Source organism: Melanerpes formicivorus, unplaced genomic scaffold (assembly GCF_026170545.1).
Source record: "Melanerpes formicivorus ecotype bairdi unplaced genomic scaffold, bMelFor1.0.p_v2 SCAF_53, whole genome shotgun sequence".
NCBI classification, from domain to species: domain Eukaryota; kingdom Metazoa; phylum Chordata; class Aves; order Piciformes; family Picidae; genus Melanerpes; species Melanerpes formicivorus.
Genome location: NW_027142405.1, coordinates 2,575,744 through 2,595,351, shown reverse-complemented (window position 1 = coordinate 2,595,351; position 19,608 = coordinate 2,575,744). Strand labels below are relative to the sequence as shown.

Genomic DNA, 19,608 nt, shown 5'->3' with positions numbered 1-19,608 from the left:
GATAATGTGCTTGTCTTAAGTGATTTGATTGAAAGTGTTAATGTTTCTGGGTGAGTGGTAGTTGTCTGAGAAGGTCAAAAAAGTCTGCACCTTGAGAGATATATAGGATAATGCTGTGTGTGAAAACAGAGAGTATGGCTGGCATGTAGATAGAAGCTGTATGTTCTGTATTTTATTCCTCTTTAGGAATGCAGTATGAGTGAATGGTTAAAATACTTACATGCACTTTCCTACAGTGATTATGTTTTCCTCTGATTTAGAGGGGCGCAATAGTAAGCGAGCCTGCTATTCAAGTGAGAAGAAAAGGAAAAGGGACTCAAGTGTGGACTATTGAGAAACTAGAGAACAAACTGATTGACATGAGAGACCTCTATCAAGAGTGGAAGGAGAAAAGTCCTGAGGTATTGTATACATTTTCTGAAAGAGATCAGAGATTGAGGTGGTTTTTGTGTTTTGTTTTTTTAACCCCTTACAATATGTTGTATGGATCCAGTGCAATGACTGTGTATTAAAGGGTGCCTATGCAGATAAAACACAGCTATGTCCTATCTTCACTTGCATTCTCAGATGTAAGTATGCCGAGGTAGTGACTCATGACACCACTAAGCCTATGTTTACCTGGCATAATGTGCCATGCAGACAAGCACCAGTTCTGACTGGAAGCACCAAGCTGCATTAGAAATAAAATTATTACATTGTGGTCAGTGTCAAAGGTAGGAAGGATGCTGCTTAGATATGCTCAACATGGAGAACATATTAGCAATGTAGAAACTGATCTTAAAATGTTCAATATTCTATAATTTCGTTTGTATGTTCTAAAGCAGTGGAGAAATCAATTAAAGAAACTTGGTCTACATCAGTATCTGTCTAAACCAAGTGGCATTTCCTGAGAATTTAAGTAATAAGCTAGCCTTGGCAAATAAGCATGAGACTTGTCAAAAGCTTGCTTATCTAATGGCAAGAGAAAGATGTGAGATTTGGGGTTCCAGAGGATCTCTCCTCTAAGTGTCCAGGTAGAATTGCCTAGGAAGTATCTTGATTTCTTGTGGCTGATAGGGAGCACCTAAATTACTTGTATCAAGAATCGTTCTCAAATATGTTTGAACAGCTATTGTGCCTTTGTTACATGCCTTGGACGGGACAATGGGAATCTCTAAAATCATAACACAGGGGAGGTCAAGCACTTCATCTGTGCCCATTGAAGACAACGATGATTTTGCTGCTGACTTTAGTAAGAACTGATAGCACATCCTTTGAATACATTATGTCTGCCTGAGCTAGGATCATCCTTGCCATGACCTATGTCATTCATAATGCATGTGTTCTATGTGCTGCATAGAAACACGTAGGTCAAATGCATGTGTTGAAGATGAAGGAAGAGGAGAAAGGAAGGAGCTAACAAGTCTACCGAGGAGTGCATATCCTGCTAGGAATCTGCATGAATTCTTTGTGGCTGTATATGGGGCACTTGAGTAGAAAATGCTGCAGATGTGATTTCAGCTGTATGAGAGTCATAAAAAAAAGAACACTTTCAGACTTAAGTGGTAGTCATCCTGCACCTTCCCTTTTGCCCTTGTAGTGGTACCCAGCAGCCAGATCGACTTTTCAACCTGGGGATGACTTGTCCTGTCATTTAAAAAATGTAAACAGAACGGAGAAGTAAGGTGAAATCAATAGCTACTGTGCTAGCTCATGGTAAAATCTGCTTTGTCTTAACATCACTAAAAAAAGTGTAGGTCATCATAGTAAAGAAAAGATTATATAATGCCTCGTCTCAAGGACTTCATTTCAGAAAGATTTAATTTCATATTTGTGATGTGCTTCTAGTTTCTAATTGTGTAACAGGAACAGAAAAGATTGGTAGTGACTTAACTTCCATGCTATGATCTTACATTAGGTGGTTATTTGATCTTGTATTCCTACATTTAAAGTTTTGACCTAACTTTTTGTGATCTTTATAACAGATAAGGAAGCTGATTGGCAAAAGAGGTGATCCTTTTTATGAAGCGCAAGAGAATCACAACTTAATTGGCGTTGCCAATGTGTTTTTGGAGTGCCTTTTCCATGAGGTGAAGCTGCAGTACGCTGTGCCCATCATCAGTCAGCAGGGGGAGGTAAAGCCCTGACATGCTCTCACCTAGAGCAGGCTGGGCACAGCCCTGTGCACACACTGGCAGGGTGACATCGTATTGTGTTATCATCCCATGCTTTCGATTGGAAGGAACCTTTAAAAGTTGTCTAGTTCACCCCACTTCAGTGAGCAGAGACATCCTCAACTAGGGCAGGTTGCTCAGAGCCCTGTCCAACTTGACCTGGAATGTTCAACTATTTACAACTGCCCAGATACTAAAATAGTAGGATAAAATTCTTGGTATCAGTGTAAATTTAATGCCAGCTGGCAACTAAATGCTGTCCTCCTCTCAGTGGGATGGTGAGAAGCATTGAAAAGGAAGAAAACTCATCATTTGAGATAAGAACAGTTTAATCACTACAGTAAAATAAATCATAATTATTACTGTTATTTAAAATGTAATAATTGCACTGAAAAGGAAGAGAACAAAAAGAGACAGAAATAACTCCTAAGAAAAGGATAAGTGATTCACAGTGCAAGTGTTCGCTGCTTGCTGACCGATGCCCAGCCAGTGATCTGCTCATCCTGGCCAACTCCTTCCAATTCATATACTAAGCATATGATGTTCTATGGTAGGGAACCCTTTGGCTAGTTCAGGGAGGTTGTCCTGGCTGTGTTCCTTCCCAGAATCTTGTGCACCTGCACACTAGCACAACATGGGAAGTTGAAAAGTCCTTGATTCTTTATCAGCAACTAAAAATGCTAGTGTGTTATCAGCATTTGTCTTATACTGAATCCAAAACACAGCATTATTTTAGCTACTAAGAAAAGATAATTAGCTCTGTCCCAGCTGAAGTCAGAACATAATATTCTGATACACAGTCATGACACTGTATAACTTTTCTGTTGTTTGTGAATTAAGAAGGTCAGTAGTTCTGCCTCCAAATACATTTGAGATTTGTTATTCCTTTGTCCTCTTTTTTGATGTTGTCATTTTTCATTTTGTGGTTCAGAAGCATTTAGCTGTGTTTCTGCTCACCTAGACTTAGATGTCTGCCCCCTTAATGTCTTTGAGTCTCTTGCATATAGGTTCTTAGTATTTATCTTGCCTTAGGTTGCAGGACGGCTGCACGTTGAAGTAATGCGAGTCACTGGGTCTGTCCCAGAACGTGTAGTAGAAGGAGATGACTCATCTGAAAACTCCAGTGAGAGTGGGAGTCTGGAAGTCACAGATCACAATGGAGAAATTATTCATAGAGCAAAGAAGCTCTCCTGCAGGGTAAGTGAGAACACCTGATGAATTTAAGTTTGAGGCCTTTGTAACTATGTGGTCAGTCTGATGTAAAAATTACTGAGCTATACCGGCTATTGCTTGTTTAAAATTATCTAAAGAGAAAAGAGAACATTATCTTCTTTTGGTTCAATGTGCATCAGTCTGTGGTTGCCAGTGACTAAAGTAATTTGCATTAGTTTCTAGTATATGTAGATCTCCATCATAAATACTGATGTTACAAGGACCATCCTTGGCAGATAGAAAAGGACAAACTGTTTCCCCATGTTTCTTCATCTCCTATGGTTTGTTTAATCAGATAATGTAGTATCTATAGGAGGTGTTTAGACTTCATTTGTTCTGTGATTAAGTGCTTCATTCTCTATTCAAGCTTATCAGCTTCTTCAAAAGAAAGCATGCACATGTGCAGGCTAATTAGATGCATCTAAGTGATCTCCTTGCATAAGCAAAATATGGATTTCCTAAATAGGGACATCCTTAGGAAGCAGTTGGAGGCGTCCTTTAAAAATTCTTCTTGACTGTTGGTGCTTTTTGGGTAAAATACTTTAGTTTTTGAGCAATTTACAGTTTAAAGAAGCCGCCATCATATTTATGACAACATCTATTTTGTCCCCTCAGGTGAAAATAAAAGAAGCAACCGGACTGCCACCTAATCTCTCCAACTTTGTGTTTTGTCAATATACGTTTTGGGATCAGTGCGAGTCAACAGTAGCAGCGCCAGTGGTAGATCCAGATGTGCCTTCTCCTCAGAGTAAAGATGCTCATTTTACAGTGACTTTCTCCCACTGTAAGGTAACTAATGTTATGAAACAGTGTTATTGGGAGGGTGGTATATTTGAAATAAGCTGTTTAGAATTTGAGAGTGAAGGAAGGCATCGATTTGTGTAACTAATGACTTTTGACTCCACTGGAGAATGCCGTAACATTTCATTTCATCGCTTCTTCAAAATGCAGCCAAATGGAAAAAAAAAGTCTTTTAGTTGATTGCTCTTTTAAATCCAGCTGTCTTCTTTGGTACATGGGGGAAACTATACTATTATATAATGACACCTTACATACTTGTTCAGTAAGCTCAGTATCTTTAAAAAGGTATTTGAGCTGTGACATCATTTTAATGGAAATTGTCAAAGCATGAGAAGCAGGATGCGGAAGCAGGGATTGCTGGCATTATGTAATTTGCACAGCTTTCTTGACCAGAGTTGAACTTTATGATCCAAACTGTACAGTTCTGCCCTACAGATAGGTACTTGTTGGGTGTGTCCTTATAAACTGTTTGAGGAGATACAGTTATTCCATTTAACTGAATGCAATTTGTTCATCTCATTGCCAGGACTATGTGGTGAATGTCACAGAGGAGTTTTTGGAGTTCATTTCAGAAGGAGCTCTTGCTGTTGAGGTGTGGGGTCACAGATGCACTGGCAATGGCAGCTCTATGTGGGAAGTTGATTCTCTTCATGCAAAAACCAGAACACTTAGAGACAGGTACAAATAAATTAAACCTGAATGCCTCCATCAGCTTTCCAAAGGCTTGCAAATACTTGTAGCACACAAATATCCTTCAGCAAGGCAACCATTAGTTTTTGTGGGGATGTCTTTGTAGGTGGAATGAAGTAACTCGAAGAATAGAAATGTGGATTTCCATACAAGAGCTGAATGAGATGGGAGAATATACTGCAGTTGAACTCCATCAGGCAAAAGATGTGAACACAGGAGGAATTTTCCAGCTTAGGCAGGTATGTATCTTTGCCCTTTCTTTTTATTCATGCTTAAATTAATGCTTAATTTTATTCTTAGTTTCTCTCTCGTGTTTTTTTCTCTTTCTTTCTGTCTGTCTCACAATTACCTGGTCAGGGTCATTCTCGCAGAGTTCAGGTGACAGTGACACCCGTACAGCATTCAGGAACGTTGCCTCTCATGGTCGAAGCAATTCTTTCAGTCTCCATAGGTGGTGTGACTGCCAGATCAACCAAACTGCAAAGGGGCTTGGACAGCTACCAGGTAAGACGGTTAAGTTTTGGTTTTGCTGTGCTAGATCCAGCCAAGCATAGTTCCAGAGAGACCTTAGCACGCTGGTACAGGATACACTGTTTTGCCATTTTACATGTATTTGAGGTTAATACTTACAATCTGAGCATTTAGTCCTAGACCTGCTGCCTTTTTTTTTTTTTCCTGCTTAAAACTCAGTCTGTAGCTGATAAAGTACCAAGTGTGATATTTCAATATACCCAAGAGGATGGGAATATAGAAATGATTTTTACCTTTATGTGTAGAGGTGATTAATATTAGACTCCTAGTTCCTCTCCCTTGCAGGGATGGTGAAAGTTGAGGAGGGTGTAAAACAGGGAAAAATAGAAGAAAATTAGAGAGAATGTCTTCTAGCAAGATGGTATTTACATTTTCAAAAAGGGCCAGGTTGCTGTTTGATCAGAAGCAAACACAGCTACTACTGAATGTGAAAAGCTATTTTGTGTAGTAGAAAAAGTCCTTAGGAAGTATAAATTACTTCAAGACAATACTGGGCAAGTTCATATTGAAAATAAAGCATGATTTTAACTGTGATAGCTAAGGATAAGTGGAATAGGCAGGCAGGGGAAGCAAGGTGCCATTCATCAGAAGGGCACAGAACCATAAGTTATTTAATATGTAAGGGTGGTGAGACACTGGACCAGGTTCCCCAAAGGGGTGGTGGAAGCCTCATCCCTGGAAGTTTTTAAGGCCAGGCTGGATGTGGCTCTGGGCAACCTGATCTAGTGAAAAGTGTCCCTGCCCGTGGCAGGGCATTTGGAAGTAGATGATCCTTGAGGTCCCTTCCAATCCTGACAATTCTGTGATTCTGTAATATAAATTTACAGATTAATCTGTGAAACATGAAGATTGGTAATGTGCTTGCTCAGCCCTTTTTCTGGCACTGTATTCTGTGGGTTTCCAATTTCTTTTTAATATAAATATATTCATTCATAGTGAAATCATGTCTGAGCTGCTCTAGTCTCTAATGGAAAAAAAAAGGAAACCTGTTTCTGCCTGTTAATAAGACTTTGGTTATTACAATGTTTAAATTTTAGCAAAATGTGAATGTAGCAGAATGTTTATGTTTTGGGGTATTTCTGTGGAGAGAAATGTATGTGTGTTTTGTGTTTTACAAAATTTATTTTCTCCTACCAGAAAGAGGAGGATGATGGTGGTGATATGGATAGTTACCAGGTATTGCTGCTGTTGCTGTCAATCCTGTGGCATGGGGCACAGCTAATGCTAATAAGCCAGCAACTTTCAAATGAACAAGCATACTGGATCAAGCAAAAGCTGCTTTGAAATACATCTGTGCTGTGCATTTAAGAGGCTACCTGGGCTATAAACCACTGCTATTTCAGTTTACCTTGTGACTTTATACTCCTGTAGTATGCTTTCTTCTCTAGTCCTCAGCAGTCAGCTCTCCTAACTGGCTACATGAATTCGGATGTGAATGAAAGCTTAAACACTTTGATTGAGAATGGAAACAGTTTCCACTGAATATCACAGGGAAAAGAACAACCACCTGCAGCTGCAGGCATCTTTCCCAGCATGGGATTTTGTTTGTTTGTTTTCCTAAAGAAAACATCATAATCTTTTAAGTTGTGCAGTTGTCTGAAATGCTTGTGGGATAAAGAGAGGGGAGGATGCAAATACAGAAGCTTCAGTGAAGCAATTTTTTTTTATCTACACAAAAACCAACCTTGAGCCTGATTATTTTTTGTGTGTGGTAAGTAAATATAAGTCACAGTTTAGGTAGTGTAAAAGAAGGCTCATTTGAAAGGCAACAAAGGTCAGAAGTCAAAATAGCTAAAAAAGTAAAATACATTTCAGATTTCTCCTTGGAAGACTTTTTTCCAATAGGCAGCCTTACAGAAGTAAAACCAGTTAGGTGAGAATGCTGACTTCCCTTCAGATAATGTGTTAGGTTTTACAGGAATCTCAAAAATACCAAAGTACTAACTTCTTGCGGGCTGTTTATGCGCTTTCTGACACATCACAGAGAAGAGCCAACCAGATTTTCTGTGATACCACAAAGCATGATTGCATGATGGGTTTTGTTTGCATGAGAAATCTTTTAATTGCACTGATAGCAGCTACTAGCAATGGAATTTTTGTGCAGGTTTGAGGGTACACTGACCTGTCTAATCTTCAGGAGAACTTTCAATCAACCGATGATACCTGTTTTCCCTATTCCACCTGCTATTCGAAAGTTTAATCGCCACCTCCCTGAGTAATTAGCTTGTGGTGTAAAATTCTGTCCAGCAACTGAGGCAGTCACATTTTCTTTACCTCCAGTTGGAATTTCAGACTTGAAAGCAAATAAGTTTCTATTCATGGGCAATGAGGTACTTAATCAGTGTGCATGTAATTTGGGGAAAAATGTTTTCTGCATCACGCAAGCTGTTTAACATCTGTTCTGATGAAATTGCCACAAAGATCACTGCCCTTTCATCTTAACCACATAGGCTAGTAACTTTCTTTTCCATTTCTTTGCTAGGAAGAAGATTTAAACTGTGTACGAGAAAGGTGGTCTGATGCATTGATAAAACGCAGAGAATACTTAGATGAGCAGATTCAAAAGATCAGCAATAAACAAGGTTTTGAAACTTAAAGTCCTACTTGATTCCCTATTATTGCCATTTGAGTTTTTCTGGAGCCAAAAACCCAATGGAACAGAATTTAGCTTGCCCCCTTTTCCCTTTCCCCCTGTGGGGAAAAGTTAGGTGGGAGAAGAAAAAGGGGTAGGCAACAAAAGAAAAGATTTGCACCAACTTGGAAGTTAAAAAAGTAATTTCAACAAAAATAAAAGGTATTTAAGGTTACAGAGATATAAGGGAAGGGGATTAGATACAGGTATATACAGAACCAGATTGTAGATGGAAATGGATTCTCTTGATGGCAGTGGATTCTTTGGAGATAGGTCTGACCACGTGGAATAGGCCTGGACCACATGATCGCTAAGAAGCAGCAGCAGCAGTTCTCAGGCAAAGCAGCGAGGTGAAGGCAAGAGAGTGAGGCAGGAAGTGGTTCCCCTTATATAGAGTGTAGACAGGAAATGGGAATGGAATAAACGTGACCTGGGAACCCCTCCTCTGGGGTCAGGTTTCCCTGCCCACCTGGGTCCACCTAAGGAGTCAGGTTTCCAGCGTGCCTCCCCCCCCCCCCCAGCAGACCTTAAACCACACTACCTATGCCATGAAAATATACCTCTCACATAATGCTGATTTCTTTTGCTGTAGAAAAGTCTGAGGATGATATAGAGCGAGAAGCCCGGCTGGTCGAACAGTGGGTAGGGCTGACAGAAGAGAGGAATGCAGTGTTTGTTCCAGCACCAGGCAGTGGAATTCCTGGTGCCCCTGCAAATTGGTATGTTCATTAAGAAAATTGAAGTGGTTAGCTCTTTCTGCACAAACATTGCATGCTACAAGGTAAAAATCTGAGGGTGGTTTAGAGCTTCTATTTTTCCTGTAGTGCTATATAGATTTACACTCATCTGGGAGAAAGCCAAAAGGGCAGGTGCTGGTTTGAATGTAAGATTTATTTGGTTAAAATATTATTCAAAGTAACTTTGAGGTAGCTTTCAAGGTTTGAAAATAATTGTTTTGATTTAGCATAGCATTGTACAGAATTCTGAGAAAATTGTCCTGTATTTTGACTCTTCAGAAAAGGAGTGGTTCAAAAATGAGTGGTAGAGCATGTGGTCATTTCACTGATAAGAGGCAAGGAGGAGAGAAAGTCTGATTTCAAAGGATATGTTCTCTTCAGTTTCATTTCAGTTTCTAATATATTTTCATTTAAATGTGTCTTGACTAACATCATTGGAGCTGACATGTAAAAATGAGGAATACAGCATGTTAGGAAAGTGTACACTGATGTCTCTGATAATATCTTTTCCCCACTGGGTGAATGATGTGGTCATACCCTTTTGTCACCTTTTTACCCCCCTTATCTGCCTGAAAAGAGCTGTGGTCATATAACTAGAAGTGTATTAACTGATATGAATACTGTCCCTTGCCAGTAGTTACATACCCAGTTGTTTGAAAGGTTGCTAATTTTATGAGTGAGATTACTCTATGAAACAGAGAAGGCTGTTTAAAGCTCATGCTCACAGCTACTGGAATGTGCTGTGTGCAGTGTGAATTAAGTTTTGGGAAAGCACTACCTTTAGCTGCATGTGTGGATAAACAGAATACTGCCTGTGCAACAGAAGCATTCATATTAGCCATCAAAATGTTGACAGCTTTAGTCATTTGTTACAGGTAATGAAACTTTAGTGGAGATCTGTTTGCTCAAATTAGCTTAGATAGGAATTTGCCTTCCTTCCTGACAGCACTTTGTTTTGTTTCAGGATTCCGCCTGCAGGGATGGAAACACACATACCCGTCCTTTTCCTTGATTTGAATGGTATGTTGTAACTGCAGATTTGAGAAACTGGGGAGGGGGGTTAGGTTAGTTTGACTTTATATTAATAAATTGGTAAGTGGAAGAATGAATCTGCAATGTCTTGGAAATCAAGTCCTGGCAATGGCACTGTCTGATATGCCTTCTAAAATGCTTTCTTCCATGTGATTCTGTATGTTGAAATAATTAAGCAAAGCTATTTTAAAATAAAGATAGAATTTGAGGAACATGATTACAGGGATAGGCTGTACACCAGAACAGTCAACAGAAATAGTTGAGAGCAAGCTTGGTTTGAACTGAACAGCAGATAAGAAAATCCTGTAAATGTTTTAAGGTACAAATCCACACGTCTTTAAAGCACTGATATAGACTCTTCCAGTGCTTCCAGACCTCCTTCCACTGAGGTGTCTGTAGAGTCTTAACTCTTTGTTTGAAAATCTTTATGTTCTCCTGTGAAGGTATTTAGCTGTACATGTGAGTGAACTATTGATATATATTCTTAAGACACAGATACACACTGTAAGTAAGAAGAAACTGAAGTTATCACTACATTTAAGGACTGCTTAGGAAGCAAGTCTGTAATTATAAACTTGGATGCAAAGCAGAGGAGGAACCAGAGGCATGGTCATCTCCAGCACTGCTGTAGGCTACTAGAAATGTATATGTAGGCATTAATACTTACTTGTAGAAAATGATACATACTCATTCCTTCATCTCTGCTCACAAGGAATGTTTTCATTTCTTTTTCCTCATCTGCAGAGATTGGCAGACAGAATAAATTATTTAACCAAGAAATGAGCTTGTTAGGGGGACAGGTGGATACATCAGAATTTTTCTGGCTGGGTAGATTCATGTTATGAACACCTAAAAATAGTTTTGAATTCTGTTTGGGTTATGTGAAAATGTGGCCAGGTTGAGTCTCAGCCAGGTTTTACTTCCCTTCTTTTGTATGCTGAAATCACCTTCAAAATGCTGCCTAGTAATGAGATGAATTAGAATGAAAGGTACTGTGAAATACAGATAAGACTTTATTACAACTTTGTGTTACAACTTTGCCTCTCTATATTAATATCCTTTGGTATAAAACTCTTTCATTCTTTGCACATTTGTTTCATTAGCTGATGACCTCAGTGCCAATGAACAACTTATAGGTCCCCATGCATCAGGAGTTAACTCAATTCTACCAAAGGAGCATGGGAGTCCCTTCTTTTACCTGCCGATCATAAAACACAGTGATGATGAGGTAAATTGCTAGCAAGCCTTCTTGACAACTGCAGCTTATGTTAATACTTTCTTCTTATGCTTTATTTTCTACTTGTATGTATTTGTCTTTTTGGCTGACAAGTACCATTTATATCTAGTGCTGTCTTCATTTTCTGGCCTATTTATTTAGAATTTAAGAGGATAGGACTTGTTAGCTCTTTTGCCTTAATTCAGAGGTGACAAGTCTTAGCTCTTCTTGGCAAAATAGTATTTCAGCTATTCTAGCAATTCCCTTTTTCTTCATTCCTAACCCTTTCATCATTCCTCTTGCAGTCTTTTTGTTCTTCAGAGAAAAATGTTTCATGTATTGTGCACAGTAGGCAAGCTTAATTTTTAAATAAATTGTAGTACATAGTACTACAATTGTAGTACAATAAATTGTAGTACAATTTAATAATACAGTAAATAGATTGTAGTACAATAATTTGTAGTACACTAATTTTTACATATAAAGTTGGAAAGGAATGGTTCTGAATCCCTCTTGAAATATCGTAACACATTTCTTCCATGCTTTGTGCCAGCTCAGGCCATTGCTTAAGAGAGCATTTCCAGAATAAATGGGATGCCAAAGCTGGGGAGGAGGCAGTGGGAAAGAGAAAAGATGTTCTGCAGGATGGGGACATGTTTATTCTGTATGGGCCATTGTAATCTAATCCAACACAGATGGAAGATTTGACATTGGATTTAATAAACTTGTAGTACATTTGCAATAGGATTGGTATTCCTTCCTCCAGCCTTCCTTCTGCTTTCCTGTCTGCCTCCAGCTGTGTGAATATTTCCCTTTGGGGCAGGGTCTGCACAGTGCAGGGTCTGTGCTCACAGTTGTTTTCCCCAGTATCTTACCACCTCTTCTATGCTGCTTCTGGTAAATTCCTTACTCTTCAGAGGTTTCAGTCCACTTTGTTGAATGATGCTTATTTCTCTCTTGATTGTTTTACTTACATTAAATCATTTCAAGTTATGCCTGTTATTAGAGTAACAGAATCCGATTGTCTTTTCCTTCCTCCATGTAATTTGCCTGCACAGGTTTCAGCCACTGCTGCTTGGGACTCTTCTGTTCATGATTCAGTGCACCTGAATAGGGTAACTCCTCAAAATGAGAGAATTTACTTAATAGTGAAGACTACTGTGCAGCTCAGCCACCCTGCTGCAATGGAGCTGGTATTGCGCAAGAGGATTGCAGCCAATATTTATAACAAACAGGTAAGAAGTTCAGATATTATTATCACATTATTAGTCTTGTTTCATATCCTTGATTTTAGGAATGTGGTTTCTTAGCTGCTTGCTTCATTTTATGGAAGTTTGGTCATTCCAATTCTTTTGAAAGACAAATGAAAAATAGGCTCTTAGAGGTTGCAGTGAAGCTGCAGCCTCTGGTATATTCCTTTAAATTGTTCAATTTTCAGCCTGATTTGGTTCAGTATAACAAACACTCCTTCTGTTGAAAAAAACCCCAACAAAACCAAAACACTAGAAATACCTTCTTATCTATACAGTTGTAAATGTTCTTTGATTCGTAGAAGTTTGCAGTAGCTTATCCAATACAAGGTCACTGTAGCTACTCTGTTCCTGACAGCATCTTTTGGGCCTTCGGATGCTCAGTGTAAACAGATCTGCTGAATCTCTTTTTTTCCTCCTTGCTGATCTCTCCCAATTACAAACTAGGCTTGTTTCCCATCACTACCCAAATGTGTACACTCTCTATGCCCTCACTTTAACATGATTGTTTTGAAGAAGATGGCCACAGGAGTGGCTGCTGTTCCTCTTGCTTTGCTGCTTCGTAGGTTTAGATAATGAGATGCTCTCTGAAATTGTGTTCCTTTCTGTTTCCCAGATGATTAAGAGCATATTTCAGAATTGATTCAGATTTTGCACTGCAGTTGTGGGAGAGGAGCACAAAATAGCTGTTGTGCTACTAAGCAGCTTGCCAAGCAGCTGAATTCCATGCCTTTTTGCCTTTGTTGCATTGCCCTCTTCTAGTTTCTTTTGTCTAAAATCCCTTGTTAGATGAAAGTTGTTTAGAGTTAATGATGCAAGGGCTAGCTAACCTGACAACAAAACTTGGTAAGCTTGTGATTACAGCAGTGAAAACTCTGGTTTACTATTTCAGTGATGCCTAGAAAGCAGAGTCAGGCTTTGTTATTACAAAAGGTGTTTTCTCCCTGCTTAACAAGGGGCTGAAAAAATGGGAAATGATGTTACTTGTATATTAGAGATTCACAGCTACAGTTTCACTGTGACAAGTTAGCACAGGAGGTTAGAGCATCAGTGCATAACAGGAGGAAACTGTTACTGAACGTAGTAGCTTTGTGTACCGAGCACAGGGCTGTAAAGAGTACTGAAAGGATCATTAAAGCTAAAAAGGAACTTATTAAATTATGATCCTGAGAAATGTGTTTTTGTGGTAAAACTAATTTTTACATTGCAAGCTCTTATTTCTTGGGATGTCATAAATAATCATTATGAAAACAATCATTAAAAATTAATTTTGTTTCTAGAGTTTCACCCAGAGCCTGAAAAGGAGAATATCCTTGAAAAATATATATTATGCCTGTGGAGTGACCTATGAAATTGTGTCCAATATACCAAAGGTAAATTGTACTGTATTTCGCTGGTAAATTCACAGAAAGGAACAGAATGACCTGCTGCAGTGGGTGATACTGATTGGAAAGTAAATGTCCTGCTCTGCTAAGAGGAGGCAGCTTGCCAAGGTGTATATCCTGAAGATCAGTGGCAAGATCCTATATATCTTTAAACTGTTGAAAACTGTAGGGATTTTATTTTTTACAGCATTTAACTGAGCCCATGTAGTAGAGCTATTTTTGAGACCATATTAGTGCATGCAAAGAGGTTTGGGAAGGAAGGTGCATTTACTTGCCTAGGAAATTGTCATTAGTTACTCCTTAGCATAGGCAATTTCTAGAAGAACATTGATTACAGCAAATGGGCAAAACTTCTCCCAGCATGACCTCTTAGTTCTGCATCACTTGTATCTGTACTGCAAAGTCCTTTACTGATTATAATTAGAACTACTGATTGAGGTAAGTGTTATTGATTCAAATTAATGCCTGGATTGAGATGGTCTAAAAAAGTGAATTAATAGATTAAAACCAAAAGACTTTAATTTGTATAAACTTTGGTGGTGTAACTTCTAATTTAGGCTACAGAAGAAATTGAGGACCGTGAGACCTTGGCACTGATGGCTGCAAGGAGTGAGAATGAAGGGACAGCTGATGGTGAAACATACATTGAAAAATACACACGTGGTGTGTTGCAAGTGGAGAACATTTTGAGCCTTGAACGACTAAGACAGGCAAGGAAAAGGCACTTCTTGTACCTTTTGAACTGTATTACAAGAATTCAAGTAGAGATGATTGATATAATAAACATCATTTGCTTTTTAGTTTGGGAGTTCTTGGAGAACGCTGGATGGATAAATATAAGACTACTTCTGTGAAATACACAATTTCCATAGTGGTGGATCTAGTAACTATAGCTGGCAATGGTGTAGTACACAGACCTTGAACAGGAAAAGACCAAAGAATGAATTTTACATACAAATGTTGATGGTTGCGTGTGCAAACTAAGGCTTGTAAATGCAAGCTACATCTGCTGTTGTTAACTACACTGAAAAAAGTTTCTGTCCTGCTTGATTGTTTTTCATCAGGAGACCATGTCATTGTTTTTAGTTTGTTCTTTTCTTCACACAGGCAGTCACAGTCAAAGAGGCACTCTCCACCAAAGCGAGAAATATCCGCAGGAGCATCAGCACTCCAAATGTCCACAATGTAAGGGCTCTTTGCTCTCTGGTAAACTAACACCAATGGGGCAGGGGCATGCTGTTTGTGTGCTGCTGTAATGCTTGCACAGTGATACAATAACAATCATTCTAAGCTAGGACTAACCAACCTGTAGGAAAGTTGTCATGAATGAAAATGAGTTACTTGAAACTCTTCCTACAACTGTCTGTCCTAGGTAGAGAGGTACCAGAACTGACAGGGAAGTGGGAAGCTAAGTCAAAGCTCTTTTCCTTCTGTAAGGATTCCCATTCTGGATGTAGTTTAGGATGATGGTCGCCCTGATTGAGATTATTTTTACTCAAAGTCCTTTTAACTTTATTCATAATGCTAAGGGATAGTTTCCATTTTGTGTGCATTTTGTGCATTCTGCTATCACTTGCTCATGCAGCACATACATATAAATAATCTTAGCTGAAAAGAGAGAAAAGAAAATGTGTTAGGACTAAATGATCAGAGTGTTTCCTCAAAGCATTGTAATTTCTAAATAAAATGTAGACATTTTGTCGTTCTGCCTGTTGTTCTGCAGGTGTCCTGTAGCCGGTTAGATCTCTCTGCCTGTGATGAAGATGACAAGGTATGTAAATGCGACAACAAACAGTACACATTCTCGGACTTTTTTGCCCTCCTCTCTGAAGTATTTGAGAATTTGAGGGGGGGAACAAACAAACAACCCCAAATCTCAAGCAAACCCAACCAGTATTTTTTGCAGTGGTTACATAATATTCTTCCAAAATACTGCACTAATTATGTATTGTTTTGAATAGTCACACAGAATCACAGAATGTTCCACAGATCATCCAGTCCAACCCCCCCTGCCAGGGTAGAATCACCTAGAGCAGATCATGCAGTAACATGTTCAGGCAGGTTTTGAATGTCTCCAGAGACACAGACTCCACAACCTCTCTGGGCAGCCTGTTCCAGTGTTTTGTCACCCTCACAGTGAAAAAGTTTTCCTTTGTGTTCATGTCAAACCTTCTATGCTTCAGCTTGCACCCATTGCCACTTGTCCTGTCATTGGGCATCTCTGAGAAGAGCCTGGCTCCATCATCTTGACACTGGCCCTTCACATATTTGTAAACATCAATGAGGTCACCTTTCAGTCTCCTCCAAGCTGAAGAGACCCAGCTCCCTCAGCCTTTCCTCATAAGGGCGATCTTCCACTCCCATAGAATAGAATAGAATAGAATAGAATAGAATAGAATAGAATAGAATAGAATAGAATAGAATAGAATAGGTTGGAAGAGACCTTCAAGATCATTGTGTCCAACCCATCATCCAACACCACCTAATCAGCTAACCCATGGCACCAAGCACCCCATCAAGTCTCCTCCTGAACACCTCCACTGATGGTGACTCCACCTCCCTGGGCAGCCCATTCCAATGGGCAATCGCTCTCTCTGTATAGAACTTCTTCCTAACATCCAACCTAAACCTCCCCATGTGCAGCCTGAGACTGTGTCCTCTTGTTCTGGTGCTGGGTGCCTGGGAGAAGAGACCAACCTCTGCCTGTCTACAACCTCCCTTCAGGTAGTTGTAGAGAGCAATAAGGTCACCCCTGAGTCTCCTCTTCTCCAGGCTAAGCAACCCCAGCTCCTTCAGCCTCTCCTCATAGGGCTTGTGTTCCAAGCCCTTACCAACTTTGTTGCCCTTCTCTGGACACGCTCTAGCAAGTCAACATCCTTCCTAAACTGAAGGGCTTAATCATCCTTATGGCTCTTTGCTGGATTCTTTCAAGCTGTTCCCTGTCCTTCTGGAACTGAGGGGCCCAGAATCCTCCTTGTCCTTCTCTGCTTGTCATATTAGAATTGTAGGAACCGCTGAGAAGAAGAAGTTTTAGCAAAACTCAACATGCTTCATTGAAAAGCCATTTAGCTTCTAAACAATCCATTTGTGACAGAAGATTGTCTTAAATCAGTAACTTGACACACCTTCAGTTTTGGGATATTTTTATGTACATTCAGTCTTGGATTTGGGTTGCATTGGTTTGTGGTTTTGTTTGTTTTTAATTGCATTTGAGTTTACCAATGGATTTTTTCCATGTTTGCCTGTCTCAACATGCATATTTATATGGTTTTGTTTCCTAGGGTTGGTCTGAAAGTCACCTAGATATATCTGACTGTTCTTCCAGTTACCAAGATGTATCATGCTATGGTACTTTACCCAGGGACTCACCTCGAAAAAGCAAAGATGGCAGTGGTGAGAGTTTAAAGTATATACATAATGGCGCTGTTTGGCATTTCTTAATTACTGCATCAAACTGAAAACTAAATTCTCAGTGCTTTTGTTCCTGCAAAATGCATTATCCAGCTTCTTGCTTTTGCAGCAAAACATAATCTGGAAGTAGGGGAGAAAGGAGAAATGCATGAAGACCCTCATGGGAAATTGAAGGTGGCCAGAAAAGCAAGAGCAGGGCAGAATAAGATGCTAAATGTGAATCAAAACAATGTAAAGACAAAAAAATGTATAAAGAGGAGCCATTGTTATTTTATGACTCTGAAAATTGAGATGTTTTTTGTTAAAGTGGGAAGGGTCCCTTTTGCAAGTTCTTCACACGATGTGGATATTTGCTCTGCCATGTCAGTATGTCACAGGTGGCCTCCTTCAGGTCAAATTGTAACACACTGTTCTTAATCTGGGTATTACAGGTAGAGCTACTGCTGCAGTTAAGTGAGACAGTTTATCGCTTCCTTGTCTATAATTTCCCTGTTGATCATCCTGGTTGTGCAAGATTGCTGGACAGAATTGCAGAGGGACATAATGTCTTTTTGAGCTCTGTTCTCTCATGCTTGGACAAGTGGCTGAATACCAAAATCTTGACATTTTTCTGTAGCCAGCAACTTGCCAGATTCATGGCTTAACCTTCACTTAGTTTGAATGACGCTCTTGCAACCAAAATATGAAGGACTGAAATAGAATATTTTTGCTTTTGTACCTAGGTGTTGTAGCAGAGAATTCCCATGCTTTAATGGCCAGCCCTTTTAAAGCATTTTCTCCTCAGCCACCAAAATTTTTCAAGCCCTTAATGCCGGTGAAAGAGGAACATAAAAGGAAGACCCCACTTGAAAGCAGACCTCTGCTTAGTCAAGAGGTAATCTTTGAAAACCACCTGTTTGGGATTTTTAAAAGGAAATTGAGTGATTTTTGTGCACTTGGCAAATAGTTTGCAGCATGCATCTGTTGCAGTAGAGCTTTGTCATACTCTGGTAAATTTAATCATGCTGTTGTTTAAATGTGGTATTGTTTTGGTGTATGTATTTTACCCGAAACACAGAGGGTTTTTTCACTTCCTGGTAAGTATTCTCCTTCATGGGGTGCTTCTGTTCTATTTTAACAATGTTTTGTTTTTTTTATTCTCCAATGAGAAGTTAGTGGGGTTTTTTTCAGATAGTTCTGGTGGTTATAATTCTGACCTTTATGCCTCAGCCTAAAACTCTGATGGGATGAGAACATGAGTTTTTCTACCTGTAAACTTGAATTTTGATGTGTATGCGGCCAGCATGTATGTTTTGCTTTCATCACGTCTTAATGGCTTTCTAACTTGCACACATTTGGTGCCGTGGTCAGAACTGTGGTTTGTGTGATGTGTTGTGTGTCTTAACCTTTGCAGAGCATGCCTTCATCTCAGGTGCATGGCGCTGGCTGTGTGGTGCCTCCAGGAAGTCACGCCAGCAGCATGCCTGTAGAAAGCAATAGCATACGTGAGGAAAAGATTGTAAGTTCTGTACCAGTTTCTGTTACGAGGCCTGGTGGTGGGCTTAGGGCCATTTGATGGTGGGCTTAAGGCACTTAGGCTCCTGCAGCAGAAAATAAAGTGTAATGTGGGTGTAATCACTTGTGATTGTTTGTAATGCTTATAACGTACAGTTGCTTGCTTGGCTTGCAAAGGCAATCTGTTGTATCGGAACTAACTCAGCTGGGGTTTTGCATTTGCTTTTGTATTTCTGGTTTTGTTTTTTATATTTAAATGTGGTGTGTCTTGTGGGGTGGGCATGAGAGGGGAGGCTTTATTTTTTACAAGGCACAAATGATGAAGTAAAGGGCGGCTTAGTGCACTATGTTGTTGTCACTCTAATGTACCTTGTGTGTTACCCAGATTTTGTGACTGTACCCCAGAGTAAATGGAATGATCCCCTTTGGTGTAAGTAACCATGCATTTAGGTGTGGGTACACTACAAAAAGCTTCTCATTGCCTGATTTGGAAGTAATATGACTAAAATAAGATTGCTGCTCTGAATTAACCTGCAGCCTGTCTTCATCATAATTCAAGTGGTGAATTGAGGTGGAGGGCTTTTATTTTAATCTTCACCTGCCAAATCCTTTTCTCACTGCTGCTTCAACAAAAGGTGTATCATCATTTCTGCTGTGTGGTGGATTCAGGTTGTGGGCTGTTGAACATGGCTGTAAATAACTTGCTTTAATCAGAACCTTAGATTTAAAACTTAGAACCTTCTTATTAGTTCCTGTAAGTAATTTAGGCCTCTTACCACAGAGTGCTACTGATGTTTTCTTCCCATTCAGCAGTTATTTCCTTTTCTACCATATAGACAAGCTATTAAAAAATCTGTTTTGGGGTTTTAATGCTATTCTGTAGGTTGTTATACCAAAGTATCCTGAGTGTTCTGGTGTATATATTAGAAGCTTAGCTGCTGGTTTTGGGTAGCAGCTGTTTTATTCTCCATCATGTTAATTTTCCATAGGGTAGCTGACATGCTGACTCACACTGAGTTACTGATGTAAATAGCATGAAGGTATTCAGAAGACAAAGTCTTCTA

At 39.5% G+C, this 19,608-nt stretch overlaps 1 protein-coding gene across 4 annotated transcripts in view; it reads left to right on the top strand.

Annotated features, from left to right (window-relative positions):
- Positions 1–19,608, top strand: part of KIF13A (kinesin family member 13A) — a 117,320-nt gene that overhangs the window by 86,417 nt on the left and 11,295 nt on the right. The window contains exons 19-38 of one of the 4 annotated variants that reach the window (XM_068160834.1): positions 261–401; positions 1,965–2,114; positions 3,186–3,350; positions 3,981–4,154; positions 4,693–4,844; positions 4,963–5,095; positions 5,214–5,360; positions 6,525–6,563; positions 7,870–7,969; positions 8,612–8,738; positions 9,721–9,776; positions 10,892–11,016; positions 12,063–12,239; positions 13,535–13,627; positions 14,197–14,349; positions 14,747–14,824; positions 15,363–15,410; positions 16,921–17,032; positions 17,773–17,924; positions 18,444–18,548. In XM_068160834.1, coding sequence (XP_068016935.1) covers positions 261–401; positions 1,965–2,114; positions 3,186–3,350; positions 3,981–4,154; positions 4,693–4,844; positions 4,963–5,095; positions 5,214–5,360; positions 6,525–6,563; positions 7,870–7,969; positions 8,612–8,738; positions 9,721–9,776; positions 10,892–11,016; positions 12,063–12,239; positions 13,535–13,627; positions 14,197–14,349; positions 14,747–14,824; positions 15,363–15,410; positions 16,921–17,032; positions 17,773–17,924; positions 18,444–18,548 — 2,427 coding nt within the window. The remainder of the gene's footprint in view (positions 1–260; positions 402–1,964; positions 2,115–3,185; positions 3,351–3,980; positions 4,155–4,692; positions 4,845–4,962; positions 5,096–5,213; positions 5,361–6,524; positions 6,564–7,869; positions 7,970–8,611; positions 8,739–9,720; positions 9,777–10,891; positions 11,017–12,062; positions 12,240–13,534; positions 13,628–14,196; positions 14,350–14,746; positions 14,825–15,362; positions 15,411–16,920; positions 17,033–17,772; positions 17,925–18,443; positions 18,549–19,608) is intronic. The other 3 variants (XM_068160835.1, XM_068160836.1, XM_068160837.1) reach the window with 3 other exon arrangements.